This window comes from Balearica regulorum, chromosome 35, assembly GCF_011004875.1.
Source record: "Balearica regulorum gibbericeps isolate bBalReg1 chromosome 35, bBalReg1.pri, whole genome shotgun sequence".
Classification (NCBI taxonomy): domain Eukaryota; kingdom Metazoa; phylum Chordata; class Aves; order Gruiformes; family Gruidae; genus Balearica; species Balearica regulorum.
In genome coordinates this window covers 187157-205951 of record NC_046218.1, presented here as the reverse complement: position 1 = coordinate 205951, position 18795 = coordinate 187157, and the positions used below count along the sequence as shown (strand labels likewise).

Below are 18795 nucleotides of genomic sequence, written 5' to 3'. Positions count from 1 at the left end.
GGCGCGGCCGAGCCCCGGCGCATGCGCCCGGCGCCAATTCGCGACTCCTTAACCTCAGCGTTTCCATGGCAACCGCTGCGGGACGGGGGTCCGGGCTCTCCCCGACGGTTTTAATATTTTTTTTTAAGTTGTTTTTTTTTTTTTTTCCCCGCCCCAAAACGGGGATGAAGAGCTGGTCGGGAAAGGGCTCCGCCCACGGGCGACGTTCGGTCCGGTACAAAATGGCGGGCGGCACCGCCTCTCCCGCTCCCGTCTGAGGCGAATCCGAGAGAGTCCCGCGCATGCGCCGCCGCCCCGCGCCTCCCAGGCACAAAATGGCCGCCGCGACTTCTGTGGCGCTGCCGGCGGCGCGAGGGAAAGCGCGGGGCCGGTGGCGCAGGCGGGAAGTCTCGCGAGATCTCGCTTCACACACACCCCCCCGCCCTCCGCACGGTCTCTTCCACATCTCGCGAGAGCGGCGCGGCGGCCATCGCGGAGAAGAGTCATGGCGGCGGCACTGGCAGCGGCGCGGCGGCTCTGGGTACCGGCTATGATGGGGCAGCGCCCGGTGAGTGCCAAGGGCCGCGGGCGGGGCGGCGGGACGGTCCTACCCCTCCGCCGGGCCTCTCGGGAACCGGGCGGCGGGTCCCGCGGTGGGGGCGTAGTGCTGCGCTCTGATTGGCCAGCTCGCGGGTGGGCGGTGCGCGGGCGGAGTGCGGCGATCTGATTGGGGGTGGGGCGGGCCTAGCCGTGAGGCGCACGTACGCTGATTGGCTCCCGCGATGGAGCCGCCCGGCCTAGCGAATGTTGATTGGCTGTGTCCCGAGCGAGTGGGCGGGGCGGGGCAGCGCTTTCCTCGCTGATTGGTTGATATTTCTAGGGGAGGTGGGGCCGTGTGCCTAAAGCCACTGTGGGGGGGGTGCCTGTGCTCGATCCCAGAATCCTCCGCGGTTGGCCGAGGGGGGGGGGGGGGCAGCCCCTGGGACACCCCCCCCAGGCCCTAATTAGCAGCAGCGGCGTTAATGAGGCGTCTGGGGCTGCCTGCGGGAGGGGGGGACGCCCAGGCTGTGACCTCGCCCTCCCCTCCACAGGCCTGGATTTCCCATGATGCCGAGCGGCGCCACCTCCCACCTGTAAGTGCCCTTTCCTGGGGGGGGGCACAACACGGGGGGACCCCCCCAAACCCCCCTAACACTCGGGGGGGGTGGGGGGCAGAGGGTGGGGTCGCAGGGACCATGAAGCTGACCCTGTCCTGGGGTGGGGGTCCCCAACCCCACCCTGTCCCCTGGCGGGGGGGGGGGGGGGCTTGGGCACCCCCCCTCGGGCTCTGCATTGAGGCTGGGACGTGGCGGGGGCTGTGAGCCCCCTCTTTTGGGGTGTGGGGGGGTCACAGCCTGTCACTGCTGGGGTGCAGGGGCCTGCACGGGGGGAGCATGCTGTTCTTGCTGTGTGGATGGGGGGAGGCTCGGCGGGGCAGGGGGGACACACACGCTCCTTTCCCTCTCCATCCCTTCCCCGTTTGCCGGCACCACGACTAACCGCCCCCGTTTCTCCCCCGTGCCGTGGCCGCTCGCCCCCGCAGCAGCCCAGCATCGTGAGTATGGCCAGGCTGGGGGGGTGGGGGGGACCCCAAAAGCATGGGGGGGGGGGGCGGGGGGGGAGCATGCATGGATCTGCATGGTGGGTGCATAGATGCCTGAGTTCCCCAGGCAGGGGATGGGGGAGGTGGGGGGGGGGTCGAGGAGGGGGACAGGGGGCCCAAACGTCTGGGTCCTCACCCCCCTGGTGCCCCCACAGCCGCCCCCCGCCAAGTACGGGGGTCGCCACACCGTGACGCTGATCCCCGGTGACGGCATCGGCCCCGAACTGATGCTGCACGTCAAGGAGGTGTTCAGGTAGGCGCCCCCCTCCCCTCCCCGCCCTCGCCCCAGGCGTCTGGGCCGTCTGTGGGACCCAGGCTGTTCCCCGCCCCCAGGCACGCCTGCGTGCCCGTGGACTTCGAGGAGGTGCGCGTCAGCGCCGAGGCGCCCGAGGATGACGTGCACAACGCCATCATGGCCATCCGCCGCAACGGCGTCGCCCTCAAGGGTGAGCGAACGCGGGGCTGGGGACCCCCCTGCCCCCCCCACGGGGACCCCCTGACCCCCGTCTGCGTCCCTTCCCCAGGGAACATCGAGACCAACCACAACCTCCCGCCCAGCCACAAATCCCGTAACAACCTCATCCGGTGAGAGCGCTGAGGCCGGTGGAACTGGGAACGCTGGGAGGGGGGAACTGGGAGCACTGGGAGGGGTATATGGCCGAGGGACGGAGCCTGACCCGTGCGTCGTGGCGTGGCAGGACCAGCCTGGACCTGTACGCCAACGTGATCCACTGCCAGAGCCTGCCCGGCGTGGAGACGCGTCACCGCGACATCGACATCCTCATCGTGCGGGAGAACACCGAGGGCGAGTACAGCAGCCTGGAGCACGAGGTGGGCCACGCCCCCTGCCCCGCCCACCGGGAGGCCACGCCCCCCCACAGGGGCCACGCCCCCCCAGCAGGGCTGCCCATTGCCTTGCTCTGGGTACAACACCCTGGCCACGCCCCCCTGCCTCCTGACCACGCCCCCACAGCAATGGCCACACCCCCAGTCATACCCACTGGCCACACCCCCAGGGTCTCAGGCCCCGCCCCCAGCCTGGCCCCGCCCACTCCCCCCCCCCCCTTTGTCCCCAGAGCGTGGCGGGGGTGGTGGAGAGCCTGAAGATCATCACTGCCGGCCGCTCGCGCCGCATCGCGCACTACGCCTTCCGCCTGGCCCGCGCCGCCGCACGCCGCTCCGTCACCGCCGTCCACAAGGCCAACATCATGTGCGTCAGGGGCGGGGGGGGGGGGGGTGGGACGACACACCCCCCCAGGACACCCAGCAGGAGGGTGGCCGGGTGCCCGCTGACCCCCCCTCCCCGTCCCTGCAGGAAGCTGGGGGACGGCCTGTTCCTGCAGTGCTGCCAGGAGGTGGCGGCCGAGTACCCCGAGATCACCTTCAACAGCATGATCGTGGACAACACCACCATGCAGGTGGGCCCCGCGCCCCCGCCCTCCCGGTAATCCCGGTAACCCCCAGTAAACCCGGTAACCCTTCCCTGTCCCCAGCTGGTGTCGCGCCCGCAGCAGTTCGACGTGATGGTGATGCCCAACCTCTACGGCAACATCGTCAACAACGTCTGCGCCGGGCTGGTGGGGGGCCCCGGCCTCGTCCCCGGCGCCAACTACGGCCACGACTACGCCGTCTTCGAGACCGTGGGTCCTGGGGGTGCCTGGGGGGGGGGGACACGGGACGGGACCCTGTCCCCGGTTACAGCCACCACCACGGGGCTGCTGGGGGGAGGGGCTGGGGGTGCTGACGGGGACGCGGAGGTCCCCCCCAGTCACCCCCTTGCCCCCCTCTCGCAGGCGACGCGTAACACGGGGAAGAGCATCGCCAACCGCAACATCGCCAACCCCACGGCCGCCCTGCTCGCTGCCTGCATGATGCTGGACCACCTCCGGTGGGCGGGGCCAGAGCTCTGGGGGGTGGGGCTGAGTGGGCGGGGCCACCACAAGGGGTGGGGCTTCTACCTTGGGGGCGGGGTTTCAAGGGGTGGGTCATGCCCTGTGGGTGGGGTTTGCTGATGTGGGCGTGGCCTCGGGCTGTCCATCCCCCAGGCTGCACAGCCACGCCTCCACCATCCGCCAGGCCGTCCTCGCCTCCTTGGATGACCCCCGGGTAAGTCCCGCCCCTGTCCTTAAAAGGACATGAGGCCTCGCCCCACAGGGGGAGGGGCCAGGGCAAGCCCCGCCCTCACGGCTGACTCCGCCCACAGACGCACACACCTGACATCGGGGGACAGGGCACAACCTCGGGCGCGGTGCAGAGCATCATCTCACACCTCTCCCGCGCCTAGCCCGGAGGGCAGCCGGATGTCGGGGTCCCCATGGCGGGGACCCCCAATAAACCACCCCCCCCCACCCCCCCTGAAGAAGGACCCCGGCTGTGCCACGCCTTTATTCACACTGGGGGGGGAGGGGGGGGAGGCGCGGGGCTAGGGGCGGAGCCAGGGGTGGTGCAGGCACTGGGCGGCGGTGGCGCGGTGGGCGGGCTCGAAGGCCAGCATGGGCCGCAGGAAGCGGGCGAAGGCGGCAGCCGCCCCCCGGGGCCACTCGTACTTCTCCTGCAGCACGGCCCGCAGCCCCCAGGGCCGCAGGTGCCGGATGTGCCGCAGCTCCCCTGTGGGACGGGGCCGGGGGGGGGGGGACACGCGTCACCAGCCTGCTGTAGGACACGCTCCCTGCTGCCCAGCGGCCCCGCCCCCTCCCTTAGCTCCGCCCCTCACCGCGGCGGTTGAAGAACTCCCGGGAATAGCGCCCGCCCAGCGCCACGTGACGCGGGATCTCCCCCAGCAGCTCGATCACGTGGGCGATGTGGTCTGGGGGGGGTGGGGTGGGGGGTGTGTCAGGCCCCGCCCCCTCCCCAGGCCCCACCCCTTCCAGCCCACTCCACCCACCAGCTGCCTGAGGCCCCGCCCCTTCTCCCCAGGCCCCACCCCTCTCCCCCAGGCCCCACCCCTCCCCAGGCCCCGCCCCCTCCCCAGGCCCCGCCCCTTCCAGCCCAGGCCCCACCCCTCTCCCCAGGCCCCGCCCCTTCCAGCCCAGGCCCCACCCCTCTCCCCCAGGCCATGCCCCCTCTCCCCAGGCCACGCCCATTCCAGCCCACCCCCACCCAGCTGCCTGAGGCCCCACCCCTTCCAGCCCACTCCACCCACCCAGCTGAGGCCCCGCCCCCTCTCCCCCAGGCCCCACCCCCTCTCCCCAGGCCCCGCCCCCTCTCCCCCAGGCCCCGCCTACCCTCATCCCGGCTGTAGTCCTCCCCGGAGTGGGGCTCGAAGAGGTAATCCCCGGTCGCCAGCTCAAAGGCCTGGGGGCACAGGGGGGGGAGTGTGTGGGGCCGGCCGTGGGGCAGGCCGTGGGGCAGGCCGTGGGGCAGGGCCCCTCACCATGCAGGCGGTGCTCCAGATGTCGGCGGGGGGCCCGTAGCCGGCCCCCAGCAGCACCTCCAGGGCTCGGTACTGGCGCGTCTGGATGTCCTCCGTGAAGTGCCGGTGCTGCGGGCGGGCGGTGCGTCACCTCCGGGGAGGGGGGGGGGCACCCCCAAACCCCCCCACCGCTCCCGTCCTCGCCCCCTACCCCCCCGTCCATCCCCCAAACCCTCGGTGCCCCCTCACCACCCAGCAGCCGTTGCCCAGGTCGGCGATCTTGACGCGCAGTCGAGGGGCGCAGCGGGGGTCCAGGGGGTTCTCCTGCCCCCCTGGCACCCCCCCACCTGCGTGGCAGCAGTGGGGACATCAGCCGGGGCACCCCAATGCCCCCCCCGCCCTCCACCCCCTCCAGACCCCCCCCCGCCCCCAAGACCACCCCAGCACCCCCCAACACCCCCCCATCACCCCCCCTTACCTTCCACCCCCCCTCGCCCCCCAATATCCCCCCATACTCCTAGTTGCCCCCCCCAACCTCACCCCTGTAACCCTGCTGCCCCCCAATTCCACCCTCCACCCCCACCTGCCCCCCAACTCCCCCCAAAATTCCCTCCCCACCCACCCACCCCCCTTGCCCCCCAATATCCCCCTAGGGCCCCCCGCTGACCGAGGGGGACGGGGGCCCCCCCTGAGCCCCCCGAGATGAGGGAGCTGGAGGTGGGCGTGAGGAGGGAGTCGGAGGCAGAGCTGGGGCTGGGGGGGCGGCGGGGGGGCGGCGGGGGGGGGCCCCCCCCCCAGGCGGAGGAGCCCCCCGAAAGCCCGTCGCTGGAGCCGCCGGCCCGCAGGGTGTGCACCCCCGAGGAGGAGGCGCCGCTGGGGGGGGTGCCCCCTTCGTCAGGGTCCGGGAGGGGTGCGTCTGCAGGAGGGAGCAAATCCTGAGCCCCCCCCCCAAATCCCAGCACCCCCCCCCCAAAGGGAGGGAGTGATCCCCACGTCGACACCCCAACACCTCCCCCCCCACACACACACCCCTCGAGCACTGACCGGCGTTTTCGGGGGCCCCCGGTGACCCCCCCGTCTCCCGCAGGTGCTCCAGGTCCTGCAGGCGCTGGGCCAGGAGGCGGCTCTGCCGTCGCTGCCGCCGCCGCCGCCGTCGCCGCTGGGCGCGGGAGAGCCGCTCCTGCCGCGGGGGAGCGGTGTATGGGGGTCCCGCGAGGGGTCGGGGGGCGCAAAGCGCCGCGCGGGAAGGGGGGGCGGGGGGGGGGGGAGTGCAGGCGAGGAGACACGTGAAGTCACGCAGGCGCGCGAGGCGACACTCACGGGGACGTCCTGCGGCGCGGAGCTCACTGCAGAGAGGGAAAGGGGGGAGTCGGGGAATCGGAGCGGCCCCCCACACCCCCCCCACACCCCCCCAGGGGGTCCCAGCCGCGCCCCACCGGGCGGGGGGAGGGGGGGTACCTGCACTCTGGGGGGGGCCGCCCCCCCGCGCCCATCGCGCGGCCTCGGCCGCCAGCTGCCGCACGAAGGGCTCCCCGACGCGCAGCAGCACGTTCTCGGGCTTGATGTCGGTGTGGATGATCTTGCACTTGGTGTGCAGGTAGTCCAGCCCCTCCAGCACCTGCGCCCCAACGCGGTTTTTTGGGGGGGGGGGGGCAGCACCCCCAAATCGGGAAGGGGGGGGCAGCACCCCTCTGTCACAGCGTCCCCGAGGCCCGCTGGCACCTCATGCAGGGGAATGGGGGGGGGATCTGGGGGTCTTGAGGATGTTTGGGGATACTCGAGGCTTCAAGTGGATATTGGGGTACGGGACATTTTTGGGGGGGCACCAGAGAGAACACTTGGAGGGTCCCAGAATGGATTCGGGGGGGGGCGGGAAGGATGTTTGGGGTCTCACGGGGCTACTGGGGGGATTTGGGGGGCTCCAGGGGGGACATTTGGGTCCCATGTGGACATTGAGGGGCTCCAGGGAACACCAGGGGTCCATGCGGGGGGGGATCAGGAGGGCCCAGGGCAGGACTCAGGGTCCCACAGGGATTTGGGGGTCCCGGTGGGGGACACAGGGGCCCCCCCTCACCTGTCGCACGATGCTCTTGACGCAGGGCAGGGGCAGCCCCTGGTAGTTGGACTTGATGATCCAGCGCAGGAGCTGGTGGCCCAGCACCTCCAGCACCATGCACACATCTGGGGGGGGTCAAGGAGTGCCCCGGACACCTGGGACCCCCCCAGGGCAGGGGGATGTGGGGGCCCCCCCCTGCCCAGGACCGACACCCCCACTCCCCCAGGGAGGGGAGGTGACCCCCGGAAGGATACGGACGCCGTTGACCCCCGAGATCTTGAAGTCGTCGATGAGCTGCACGATGTTCTCCCGCTTGGGGTCGCTGGGGTCGGAGTCACGGACCTGGGGGGAGCCCCCGAGGAGGGGTTGGAGGAGGCGGGGGGGGCACCCAGGGGGTCCCCAGTTTGGGGGGGCCGGGTGCACTCACGCATTTCAGCAGCTTGATCTCATCCAAGGCCGTCTCGGTGTATTGGGGCGCACTCTTCACCACCTTCAGCGCCACGAACCGCTTCCGCCTGCAAAGGGAACCCAGGAGCCGGGGGGTGGAGGGGGGGGCCCCCCCTAAACCTCCCCCCCCCGGGGGTCCCGGGCACTCACCGGATGTCCCAGCAGAGCCAGACGGTGGAGAAGTGCCCCCAGCCCAGCTTGCGCACCACGTGGTAGCGCCCATTGAAGAGGTCTCCGATCCGCACGGGGTAATATCCGCCTGAGGGGGGGGACACACACAACGACACAGCGGCACTCGGGTACCTGGGTGCTGCCTCCCCCCAACCCCGCCACGCACCCGGGCGTCTGGGTGCCCCCACCTTTGCAGTAGTCCCGGGGGTCCTCCTGCTCCCCTTCGTCAGAGCCCAGCAGCCCCTCCGACAGCGGGGGCAGGGGAGGGGGGGTCTCTGGGGACGCATCCTCGGGGGGGCTGGGGGTCCTGGCGGGGGGGGAGAGCCTGGCTGGGAACCCAAGTGTCCCCACACGCCCCAGGGCTCTGCGTCCCTGGGAGACACCGAGGCCGGGCGGGGGGTCCCACAGGGGGAAAAAGGGGGGGGGGGGGGGTCCCAGGAGAGTGCTGGGAGGTCCCAGAGGCCCCCCCCAGGCTGGAGCGTGCGGGTTGCGAGGCATCCTGGGACATCACCCCCCCAAAATAGCAATGACCTCATGGCCCCTGGCACCGCAGGGTTAAAAATAGCCCTGCCAGGGGGAGGGGTGGCCCTGGGAATGTGCCTCCCCCCCCAAACAGGGGGCTATGCTTGTCCCCCCGGGGAACAGGGACACCCCAAAAGCTCCACCTCCCCCATCCCTAAGGGGTTCGGGGTCACGACCCCGCTGCATCACCCCTCACCGTGGGGGCGGTTTCCGTTTTTTGTCCTTTTTGCGTTTTTTCTTTCTTTTGCCTGGATCTGGGGAGAACGACAGGGGGCTATAGGTAGGGGTCTGCACCACAGGCGCTCCCCCCATGCTCCCCCCAGCAGACCTCACAGGGACCCCGTATTCCCCCCAGCCCCAAAGCCCACCTTGTCCCATCAGAACCCCCCCCCCCAGGGTCGGGAACTGCCCGGTTCCCCTCAGAAACCCCCTGGGAACCCCCTACCCCCCTTCCCCCCGGGATCCCCAGGCTCAGGAACTGGTTCTCCCCAGAAATTCCCTCAGAACCCCTCAAAACCCACCGGGAGCCCCAGTTTTCCTTCATGATCCCCCTCAACTCCCCACTCCACACGCACTTTCCTCTCACAAACTGCTGCGGGACCCCTCACCACCCTTCCCACCTCGGGAATCACCCGTTTCTCCTCAGAACCCCCCTTAAAACCCGCTCTCGGAACCTCCCCCGGCCAGTTTTACCTCACGATCCCCCTCAAACCACACCCCCCCCCCAGCCCCGAGACCCCCCACTTTCCCCTCACAACCCACCCCCCCCCCGCTTTCCCTCAGCACCTCCCCGGACTCCCCGTAGTCTCCCCGGGCAGAGACCACCCGCTTTTCCCTCACAGCCCCCCCCGGCGCTGCCGTTTCTGCCCCCCCCCCCCAACCCGGCATTTCCCTCACCGGTCCTCGCGCCCGCCGCCGCCCCCCCGCGCAGCTCCATGCCGCGAGAGCCCCGTTCTGCGCATGCGCCGCCTTCCCCTACGGTCTAGGGGCGGGCGGGAAATCCCCGAGGCCGCCGACGGACCAATGGGAAGCCTCGTCAGGGATGTGTCCCCGCCCCTTCTTGCCACGCCCACCCGTCGCCATGGAGATGGCACGGCGCCGGCCCTAGCGCCCGCTACCGGGAGCTTCCAGCAGCTTTTTGTCGCGACATAACGAACCCCAAACCCCTGGGAGCCTCCGCGATAGACTCCGTATCGCGACAGAACCCCCGAGAGCCCCAGTATCCCCCACCCCACGTACTATCGCCTGGACAGGGCGAGTAGAGCCACCGTTCATCGCCCCTCGTCAGCAACTGTAAGCGCTAAAACCCGCCTTTTTGGCCCCAAAACGAGCCGCCAAGGACCAAGAGGCAGCCGCGAGAACGGGGGGGGGGGGGGGGGGGGGGGAGTGGGGGAAGCTAGACCGTGCATCCCGGAGCGGCCTTCCCCCCTCCCGCTCCGCAGCCCGACACCGATCCCTCCGCCATCGCTCTCCTCCGCCGCGCGCCGGAAGTGACGCCTCGCCCCTCGCTCCCGCCCTTACCGCTGATTGACTCCCGCCGCTCGCGTCATCGCGCCGCGACGCGCAACCATGGCAACGGCGAAGGTATGCCCTGCTGGGGGCCGGAGCGGGCTCCCCAAAACCGGGCCCGGGCCCCCAAAACCGGTGACGGGCACCCACCAAAGCGGCCCAGGGCCTCCCCAAGCAGCCCCGCTGCCCCCCCGCCCCAAGGAGCTTTACCCCCCCCCCAGCCCTGTCACTCCCCCCCCCCCCCCCGGTGCTTTGCCCCCCCCCCCAAGGCCTTGTCACCCCAAAACTGCCCCCCAGGTGGGTTTAAGCACCCCCCCACCCCCCATGAAGAGACGGGGCCGGGGGGGGCTGCTGGGCATCAGTTTAATAACAGGGCACAGGGGGGTGGTGGGGGGGTGGCAGGGGCAGCACCCCCAGCCCCACTCCCCACCCTCCCTCACCCTGGGGGGGTGGGGTGGGAGGGGCAGGATGCTCCGGGAGGGGCAGGGGGGCAGAGAGGGGGACACCCACCCCCACCCCCCAAACAGCAAAATCCCACAGGGAGACCCTACAAAAAATAGGAGCCCCCCTCCCCCCTCCGTTCCCCCAGTCCCCCCCTTCTTCCTTCCAGCTGTAATTAGAGAGGGGGGAGCGCTTCTCCCCTGCCCCCCAAAATAGCCGAGGTTCGTCCCGCGGCGTCCAGCGCTGTGTCCCCCTCCCCTCCCCGGCCAGGAGGCGTCCCGTGAAAGCGGGGAGGGGGGGGTTCCCCAAAATAAAACGTCCCCCCCCAGCCTGGGCCGCCATGCACCTAGAGGTCCCTGGGGGGGCCGCGGGGGGGGCCGGGGCGCAGTCCGGGGGTTCAATATCAACTCTTGTCGGCGGTGGGGTCTCTGTGGCGGGAGGTCTTCATGGTCTCCAGGTACTCCTGCTGCGAGACGGCCAGCACCGACGCCAGGATCTCGTCATCCTCCCAGTCGTTCAGGCCTGGGGGGGGGCCCAAAAATTGTGTGTGTGTGTGGGGAGAAGGTTTAAGGGGGAAGCACGTGACCCCACAGATACCCCCACCCCGGGCACTGCCCCCGACGTGGGGGGCAGAGCTTGGCTACCCCTCAAGGAAACGTTCTGGGTGCCGCCCCCCCCCCCCCCCCCCCCTCAAATTGCCTCACGAAAGGGACAGCCATCCCCGTGGAGATCTCTTCCCCAAAATCCAAGCTGAAACCCCAAGAACTCAAGTCTCACCCCCAAAACCGTGATCCAACATCGTCAAACCCAGGATTCCCCCCCCAACCTGAGACAAGCCGCCCCCACACCCCAACAATGACCCCCCTAAATCTCCCTCAACTCCGCCGCCCCCCCCCCCCAACACCCCCCCCTCCCCGCAACTCCCCAACCCCCAGCCCCCCCCGTCACGGCCCCTCCCCGCTCACCGAAGGCAGTGGGGGACATCTGCTGCATGATGGCGCGGCACTCCAGCGCGGGGTACAGGGACACCAACGGGGGGGTGGCCCGGCCCCCACCCGCCCCCAGCTGGCTGCTGGTCCCTGTTTGGGGGAGGAGGCATGTTGAAGGGGGGCCACTCAGACACACCAGCCCTGAGCCCCCCAGCAGCCCCAACCAGCACCCTCCTACGCTCATTTGGGCCCCCTCCCCCACTCTGTAGTAACCCATCTGGGGCTCCCGGCACCCCATAAGTCCCAGTTTAGGGCTCCAGCATCTAGTTTGGGGCTCCTGACCCCCCCTCAGCGCCCGATTTGGGGCCTCCAGCATCTTGTAACAACTAGTTTGGGGTCTTCAACCCCAGCTGACCCCTCCCAGCACCCCATAAGCCCCCAGTTTGTGTCGTGTCGTGTGTGTGTGTCCCCCCCCTCCCCAGCCACCCGAGACACCCACCTGGGGCACAGGGCGAGGGGGGCTTGCCGGGTGGGGGGGCGCCGGGCGAGGGGGGCTTGGGACCGGGCGCCTCGGGGTGCAGACCGGGGTGCTCTGGCGAGGGGGCTGCGCTGCGTGGCCGGGGCGAGCGCCCGCTCCATTCCTCCAAGCCGCTGGCCGCCGCCGCCGTGGCCGAACTGCACGTGGCGCTGGCCTTGCGGGGCTGCGGGGAGACGCGTCACCCCCACCGGCCCCGGGCGGGCAGCCGGGAAGGGATCGGGGTTGGGTGGGCGGGTGGGTTTGCGGGGCACCCCCACCTGCCGGGCTTGCTTCTCCTGGTCACGTAGCCACTGGAGGTAGGACTCACGGGCCACCTGCTCCTCGATGGCCTCGTTGGTGGCCTCCCAGTCGGTCGCTCGCTTTTTGTCCTCCAGCATCTGCTGCTCGATCCAGGACTCCTCCGAGGTCTTGATGGCGCTCTTCATCAGGGACTGCTCTGCCAGCTGGGGGCGGGGACATGTTTGGACACGCCCCCGCCAGGCCACGCCCCCCCACCACAAGGCTCCTCCCACCCCATAGGCTAAACTGCTGGCAAGGGGTAGGGCTGAGCTAGGCCACGCCCCCTAGGGCAGCCGGGGGTGGGGCCACACTTGGACACGCCCCCAACAGGCCACGCCCCCGACAGGCCACGCCCCCCCGCCACCACAAGGCTCCTCCCACCCCATAGGCTAAACTGCTGGCAAGGGGTAGGGCTGCACTAGGCCACGCCCCCTAGGGCAGCTGGGGTGGGGCCACACTTGGATACAGCCTCATTAAGAAGCCGCACCTTCACAGCAGGCTCCGCCTCCTCTGGCAGGCCACGCCCCCACCCCAAAAGGCTCCGCCCCCTGACACTGCCATGCAATACAGCTGCCAGCAGGGGGCGGGGCAATAGTTAGACACACCCACACACATAGGCCACGCCCCCACAGGGCAGGGGGCGGGGCCCAACAAACCACACCCCCAGCTGGCCTCCCACCTGGGGGAGGGGCTGCACTTAGACACGCCCCCTCAGACAAAGGCTATTGGTCGGCAGGGCTAATGGCCACGCCCCCTCCATGGCTCCACCCACTCAGGAAGGGAGGGGGAGGCCTGGGAGGGCCCCAGCATCCACAGGAACCCCCGAGACCCCCTGGGCTGACAGAGGGCACCCCCCGCCCCATGGAAATGGGGGTCCTGGCACCCCCCCCAGCCCCACTGACCCCCTGGGCTGACAGGGGACACCCCCTGCCCCATGGAAATGGGGGTCCCGGCACCCCCCTCAGCCCCACTGACCCCCCTGGGCTGACAGGGGACACCCCCTGCCCCATGGAAATGGGGGTCCCGGCACCCCCCTCAGCCCCACTGACCCCCCTGGGCTGACAGGGGACACCCCCTGCCCCATGGAAATGGGGGTCCTGGCACCCCCCCCAGCCCCACTGACCCCCTGGGCTGACAGGGGGCACCCCTCACCCCACAGAAATGGGGGTCCCAGCGCCCCCCCACCCCCACTGACCCCCTGGGCTGACAGGGGGCACCCCCCACCCCATGGAAATGGGGGTCCCAGCGCCCCCCTGGCCCCACTGACCCCCGGCTTGAAGGAGGGCAGCCCCAGCCCCACGCCGATGGTGGCCTTGTTGGGGTTGACGACGGAGTTGTAGTGGATGTTGCGGTGGTAGCTGACCCGGATGGGCTCGTCCTCGTTGTGCTGGATCCCGTGGAAGGTGTTGATGGGCTCTGTGGGCACCCCCGTCAGCACGGCCGCACCCCCCTGCCACCCCAGGGAACCGCGGGGACCCCCACCCCCCCCCCACCCCAGCAGCGCCCTGGGGACCCCAGAGACTCCCCACACCGCAGGAACCCCCCCCCCCAACCCCCAGCACCCTGAGGAACCCCCGAGATGCCCCCGAAACACCCACGTCGGCACCCTGCGAACCCCCCGCCGTCCCCGGGGTCCCGCAGGGCAGACGCACCGGTGCCGTACTGGTAGACCTCGACGGGGCGGTTGTACATCTCGGCCATGGCCTGCATCTCGATGTGGTTCCCGTGGCACGTGCTCTTCCGCTTCCGGTTGATGTAGGTGGTGAAATCCTCCGTCACGTAGTTGGAGAAATAATCGGCGTTTTTCATCTGGGGAGGAGGGAGCGTTAAAGGACGGGGACATCGAAGGGGGGGAGCCCCGCAGACATTGGGGGTGGACAGCAACCCAGTGTCCCTCCCCCCAGTGCTCTGAGCACCCTCCCAGTCCGTCCCAGCGCCTCTGGGTACATCCCAGCGCCTCCCAACGTATCCCAGTGCTCCCCAAGCGCCCCCCCCCAGTCCCCTCCAGTCGTCGCCTCCCCCAGCGCCTCACCAGATAATCCATGCAGTGCTTCCGCACCACCTCGTGCATGTCCTGGTCTCCGTACACCTGGTCGGCTGGCGGCACCCGGGTGGTGGAGGGGACACACACACAGAAACGGGGTGTCAGCTGCCCCCCCCCCCCAGATGCCTGGGAACCCCGTGCTGGGATGGGGGCACCCAGAGTTGGGTGGCGGGGGGGGGGGGGTGCAGGGCTCACCTACGGCCCGAAACAGGCAGGCGCCGTCCTCCTTCATGCGTTTGATGATGAAGCCTTTCTTCTCCCGCAGCGCCTTCTCGAACCGGTGCTCCTGCTGGAGACACAGCCGGGATCGGGGCCGGCACCCGCACCCAGGGGCCGGTGGCCCGTACCCCCCCCCCCCCACCCCCCCCCACCCCGGGGACGCCGTGACGGGGTGCTACGAGCACGGGGGACACACACACACACAACGGGGACAAAACCCTCGTGTGACGCACAGGGGTGGGAGGGAGCAAAACACGGGGACCCCCCCCAAAACTCCCCACCCCCCCCCAAACTCCCCACCCCCCCCCCCGGCCCGGTGTCCCCCCCCCCCCAGCCCCCGTACCTGCTCGGCCATGGCCGGGTCCATCTCCACCCGCCCGGCTTCGTACTCGTCCTCGCTGTTGTAGCCGCCTCCCGCCTCGTCGGGACCGGGGCTGCCGCCGGGGCCCATCCCCAGCCCCATCCCACCGGGGCCGCCGCAAACGGAGCCTCCGCCTCCGGGGCCGCCGCTGGGTCCGGCTCCGCCGCGCCGCCGCCGCTTGCTGTGGCCGGGACCGCCGCCGCCTCCGCCTCCGCCGGGCCCTCGGGGCTCGGGCAGCCCCAGCGCCGCCGCCTCCAGCCCCAGCAGAGACCCGGGCCCGTCCCCGGCACCTGGGCCGCCGCCGCCGGGGCCGCCGGGACCGGCGGGGGGGGGCGAACCGGCCGCGGGTAATCCGGCCCAGCCTCGCAGCGGCGGCGGTGGCGAAGCCCTGGGCCTCGGTCCCCCGACGCCGCCGGGGCCGCCGGGTTCGCCCACGCCACCTGGGCCGCGCTCGGGTCCGGCGTCAGCTCCGCGCTCTGGGCCGGCGTCCGGGCCCGAGTCGGCGTCGCCGTCGGGCGCCGGTACCGGCTTCTTCTTCGGGAGGATCGTCATGGCGGGGCGCGCATGGGGCGGCGCCGGGAGGGGGGAACGGGGGGGGGGGGGGACGGGACGACGGGACCGGGGAAGGAAGGGACCGGGGTGGGGAGGAGGGAACCGGGAGGCCCCACCGGGCCCGGGAGGCGCCGGGAGCCGGGGGCGCTGGTGCTACCCGCGGGCCCCGCGGAGCCGGGGGGGCCTCACCCAGGCCCCCCCACGGGCGGGGCAGCGAGGCCGGAGCTGTCGGGCCGTGGAGCGCGGGCGGGGGCGCTGCCGCCGCCGCCGGGCCCGTGTCAACATCAACAGCGACGCCCTCTGACCCCGCCGCCGCGCTTCCGCCTCGCCCGCCGCCCGCGTTCCCATTGGCCGGAGGGGCTTTCGCCGCGCCTCCATTGGCCGGCGGCCGGATCGGAAGTCCCGCCCCGCGCGGAGGCCGGCGGGGAGGGGCGGAAGGGGGAGGGGGCGGGACCGGCGTCGCCCCGGCGACGGCGCGGCTGCACGCGGATTGGGCGGGAGGCGGCGAGGGGGAGGGAGCAGAGGGGGCGTGGCGCGGCCGTGGAAGGAGCGAGCGCTGATTGGGGCCAGCGCGGGGAGGCGGGTCTGCGCAGGGAGCGGGCTCTGATTGGGCTGCGGGGGAAGGGGCGGATCTCAAGGATAGCACGGGTGCTAATTGGCTGGACGGGAAGGCGGGAGTTAACGGAGAAGAGGCTGCCGATTGGGCGGTCGGCGGGCCGTCGAGGGAAGCGCACGCTGATTGGGCGCGAGGGGGGAAAGGCGGGACTTAAGGAGACAGCAGGCGCTGATTGGCTGCTACCCCGCCTTCAGCTTCAACCCTCTGCGGACCGTCCGCAGCGGAGAAGGCTCCTAGCCGCGATTGGCCCCAGCGTAGCCCCGCCCACCCCACCCTCCCATTGGCCACGACGGGCGACCTAATTTCCCATTGGCTGACGAGCGGCGGAGGCGGGGACATCCCCACCGACCGAGACCTCCCTCCCACAGCAGCTGTCAATCTCCCCCAGGCCACGCCCCCTCCTCCTCCGGGTCCTCCTGTCCGCCGTCCGTCCGTTCTCCCCCCCGCCCAGCACAGACCACGGCTCCGGTTCCAGCTCGTTTATTCGGTGGGAACAGGGGGATCAGTTTGTCCTCTCCCCTCCCCAAAGGGACTCAGGCATCCGGGCCGCTGTCCCTGAGCTCAGCAACCCCAGCGTCACCCCCAGCGCACCCCGGTAAGCGCCAAATCCAACACCGGAGGGCTCGGGGGATCCCCAAATTCACCCCGAACGGCCCCTCAGCTTTTCCGCACGGAGCTCCCGGCCGGGATCAGTGGGCCTTGTGGCGGGGACGGTCGAGGGCGCGCTGGGCAGCGGCCAGGTGTCGGCAGGCGTCAGCCAGGAGGGCGGCGGGCACCAGCACCCACAGCCCGTTCAGCCCCACGAAGTAGCCCCAGAAGTAGAGGGGCCGGGGGTCGCTGTGGCTCCAGCCCGCTCGGGCCTCCGTGGCAAAGTACAGCACGTCCCCGTACAGCTGCCCTGGGCGGGAGGAAGGGAAACGGAGGTCGGGGAGGGTCGGGCGGCTCCGGGGACGCAGGCGGCCCGCCCTCACGTCCCCTCCCAGGGCGCGCAGGGACGTCATACCGAGGGAGACGAGGAGCTGCAGGATGTAGCGGGTCGGGTGGTGCCGCAGGAAGGCGAGGAAGGTGAGGAAGCTGAGGGGGCCCCAGGCCCAGGCTGTCACCGTCTCCATGGCAACCGTGAAGTCATCGCTCCTGGAAACAAGGGGGACACACAGGCACAGAGCGGGGTTAGCTCAGACGCCCCGCTCCTCCGAACACCTCCCTCCCTGCCGGCCTCCCCCAACTCACGTCATGTAACGGCTGTCCGCTTTGGCGTACTCCTTCCCTGCGGGCAGCGCGGGGTTGGTGGTGGGGATGGGGGGCGGACACACACACACTGGCAGGTACCCCCCACCCTTCCTCACCCCCCACCCCCGGCACCTGGGGGACTCCCAGCCCCACCCCACAGCCCTCCATCACCCCTTCCCCCCCCCAGCTGGCCGGGGAACCCCCATTTCCCCTCAGGGCCCACTGACCCCCCCCCCCCAGGGGACCCCTCCCCAAACCTCCCTGGTGACTGGGAACCCCCCAGAGACGCGGAACCCCCCCATAGGAACCCACCCACCCGTTTCCCCCCCCAGCCCAGCGCTCACAGACGTCGGCCAGGAGCCCGGTGGCGGCGGGCAGCTCCCGGTGCCGGAGGCTGAAGTAACCCTCCAGTATCCCATGAATCCCCGCGCACATCAGGAACCAGCCCAGCGCAAGGCGGCGGGCGGGGCTTCGAGATGCCACGCCCCTAACCCCGCCCTTAGCCCCGCCCAAAACCCAACCTAAAGCCAATAGCCCCGCCCCGCCCGCCGCCACCGCGCATGCGGATTGCCAGCCGGGGCGCGCGCTGGCCACGTAGCCCGGCAACGGCAGAGAGCGCGGCCAATAGGGATGCGCCGTCGTCTCCATGGCAACGTCGCTACGGTCGCCCCTGCTCTGTAAGGGGGAAGAGGAGAAGGCGGAAGTGAGGTCAGGACCCCGGACCTTTCCGCACCGGTCCGGCCGCCTCCCACCGGACACCTCCACCCGCCTCCCCGCACCACCCGGGCCCCCGGGTTCCGCCGGTTCCCCCCCCCCACCCCCGGCACTGCCGCCCTCACCTCAGCCGCGCCGCGCCGTTCTCCCGCGTGCCGCCAGCCCGCTCCGTTCCCTCCGCCGCGCCCCCGCCCCCGCGGCCAATGGGAGCGCGCTGACTCTCGGCCGACCAATGGCGGCTCGCCCCGCCCACCCCCTTTGCCCGCCGATTGGTCGCCCCCGCCGCTGGGGAGATGTGGGGCCAGGGGGCGGGGCGTAAGGGGCGGGGTGGGTGGGGCTTTACATGGAGGCTTAGCTTGGGGGCGGGGCTTCGCCGCGGGCCACCGCCCTGGAGGCGTGGCCTCGCTTCGGGGGCGTGGCTACACGCGGAGGATGGCTGAGCCACGGAGGGGCGTGGCCGGGGGCGTGGCCTGGGCCATAGGGGCGTGGCCTGGGCCATAGGGGGCGTGGCTTATGGCTCTCCCCATCTCCTCTATAGGGGCCACAGGGACCCCCCGGATCTATAGGGGCCATACAGACCCCCCCAGCCATACGGGGACCCCGCCGGGTCTATAGGGGCCATACAGACCCCCCAGCCGTACAACGCCCCTGTGCTCCCTCCCAGGGCCACGTAGGGGCTCCCCGGAACCCCCCCCGGGCTGTATAGGAGCTGTATGGATCCCCTCAAAATGTATAGGGGCCACATGGCCTCCCCTGGGCTGCACAGACCCACCCTGCAGGGATATATGGGGGCCACATAGATCCCTCCCAGGAGCATATAGACACCCCCAGGGCTGTACAGCCCCCCCCGGGGACGTATAGAGCTCTGTGGGGCCGTATAGATCCCTCTAGGGACGTATAGCTGCCATACAGCCCCCACAGAACCATATGGCTTCTATACAGCCTCCTCCCACGACCATACAGAGCCCCTCCAGACGCATGGCTCCACCCAGGAACGCGTAGGGGCCCCTTCCCCCCCCCCCGCCCCAGGCCATACAGCAAACCCCCCCGGGATGTATGGAATACATACGGACCCTCCCTCCCGGGCAGTACAGGAGGTATACAGGCAGCGAGGACCCCCAAACCGGCGGCGTTTCCCCCCAAAAAGGAGCCAGACGAGGCGGTGGCAGCAGGTCCCTGTATTGAACCCGGCTG

The 18795-nt window shown here is 71.0% G+C and overlaps 4 protein-coding genes across 7 annotated transcripts; 1 reads left to right on the top strand and 3 right to left on the bottom strand.

Moving 5' to 3' along the window:
- The first annotated feature begins 398 nt into the window (after positions 1 to 398).
- On the top strand, positions 399 to 3986 carry IDH3G (isocitrate dehydrogenase (NAD(+)) 3 non-catalytic subunit gamma). Its single transcript, XM_075738741.1, has 12 exons — positions 399 to 547; positions 1071 to 1112; positions 1777 to 1874; positions 1955 to 2067; positions 2146 to 2206; positions 2320 to 2452; positions 2698 to 2831; positions 2937 to 3039; positions 3115 to 3261; positions 3415 to 3509; positions 3667 to 3727; positions 3825 to 3986. Exons 1-12 carry the CDS (start codon positions 485 to 487, stop codon positions 3903 to 3905), a joined length of 1131 nt encoding a protein of 376 aa, XP_075594856.1. The 5' UTR covers positions 399 to 484; the 3' UTR covers positions 3906 to 3986.
- A 5-nt stretch (positions 3987 to 3991) lies between these two features.
- Positions 3992 to 9170, bottom strand: SRPK3 (SRSF protein kinase 3). Of its 2 annotated transcripts, none has more exons than XM_075738716.1 (16): positions 9067 to 9170; positions 8366 to 8423; positions 7836 to 8019; positions 7627 to 7735; positions 7457 to 7544; positions 7284 to 7371; positions 7048 to 7154; positions 6432 to 6591; positions 6294 to 6319; positions 6018 to 6153; positions 5641 to 5889; positions 5223 to 5320; positions 4995 to 5102; positions 4846 to 4915; positions 4335 to 4427; positions 3992 to 4228 (listed from the first exon to the last, which is right to left on the bottom strand). In XM_075738716.1, the coding sequence occupies exons 1-16, from the start codon at positions 9129 to 9131 to the stop codon at positions 4044 to 4046; spliced, it is 1824 nt and encodes a 607-aa protein (XP_075594831.1). In that variant the 5' UTR covers positions 9132 to 9170; the 3' UTR covers positions 3992 to 4043. The 2 variants fall into 2 exon arrangements, with proteins under 2 accessions (XP_075594831.1, XP_075594833.1); XM_075738718.1 differs by having other exon boundaries at positions 7836 to 7954.
- Positions 9171 to 10267: 1097 nt separating this feature from the next.
- On the bottom strand, positions 10268 to 15366 carry OTUD5 (OTU deubiquitinase 5). Of its 3 annotated transcripts, none has more exons than XM_075738722.1 (9): positions 14472 to 15366; positions 14105 to 14198; positions 13898 to 13962; positions 13518 to 13674; positions 13133 to 13281; positions 11844 to 12029; positions 11548 to 11749; positions 11085 to 11198; positions 10268 to 10641 (listed from the first exon to the last, which is right to left on the bottom strand). In XM_075738722.1, the coding sequence occupies exons 1-9, from the start codon at positions 15039 to 15041 to the stop codon at positions 10523 to 10525; spliced, it is 1656 nt and encodes a 551-aa protein (XP_075594837.1). In that variant the 5' UTR covers positions 15042 to 15366; the 3' UTR covers positions 10268 to 10522. The 3 variants fall into 3 exon arrangements, with proteins under 3 accessions (XP_075594837.1, XP_075594838.1, XP_075594839.1); XM_075738723.1 differs by having other exon boundaries at positions 14105 to 14195; positions 14472 to 15361; XM_075738724.1 differs by lacking the exon at positions 11085 to 11198 and having other exon boundaries at positions 14472 to 15362.
- A 780-nt stretch (positions 15367 to 16146) lies between these two features.
- Positions 16147 to 17827, bottom strand: EBP (EBP cholestenol delta-isomerase). Its single transcript, XM_075738770.1, has 5 exons — positions 17727 to 17827; positions 17232 to 17562; positions 16888 to 16924; positions 16661 to 16791; positions 16147 to 16555 (listed from the first exon to the last, which is right to left on the bottom strand). Exons 2-5 carry the CDS (start codon positions 17533 to 17535, stop codon positions 16347 to 16349), a joined length of 681 nt encoding a protein of 226 aa, XP_075594885.1. The 5' UTR covers positions 17536 to 17562; positions 17727 to 17827; the 3' UTR covers positions 16147 to 16346.
- Positions 17828 to 18795: the final 968 nt, after the last annotated feature.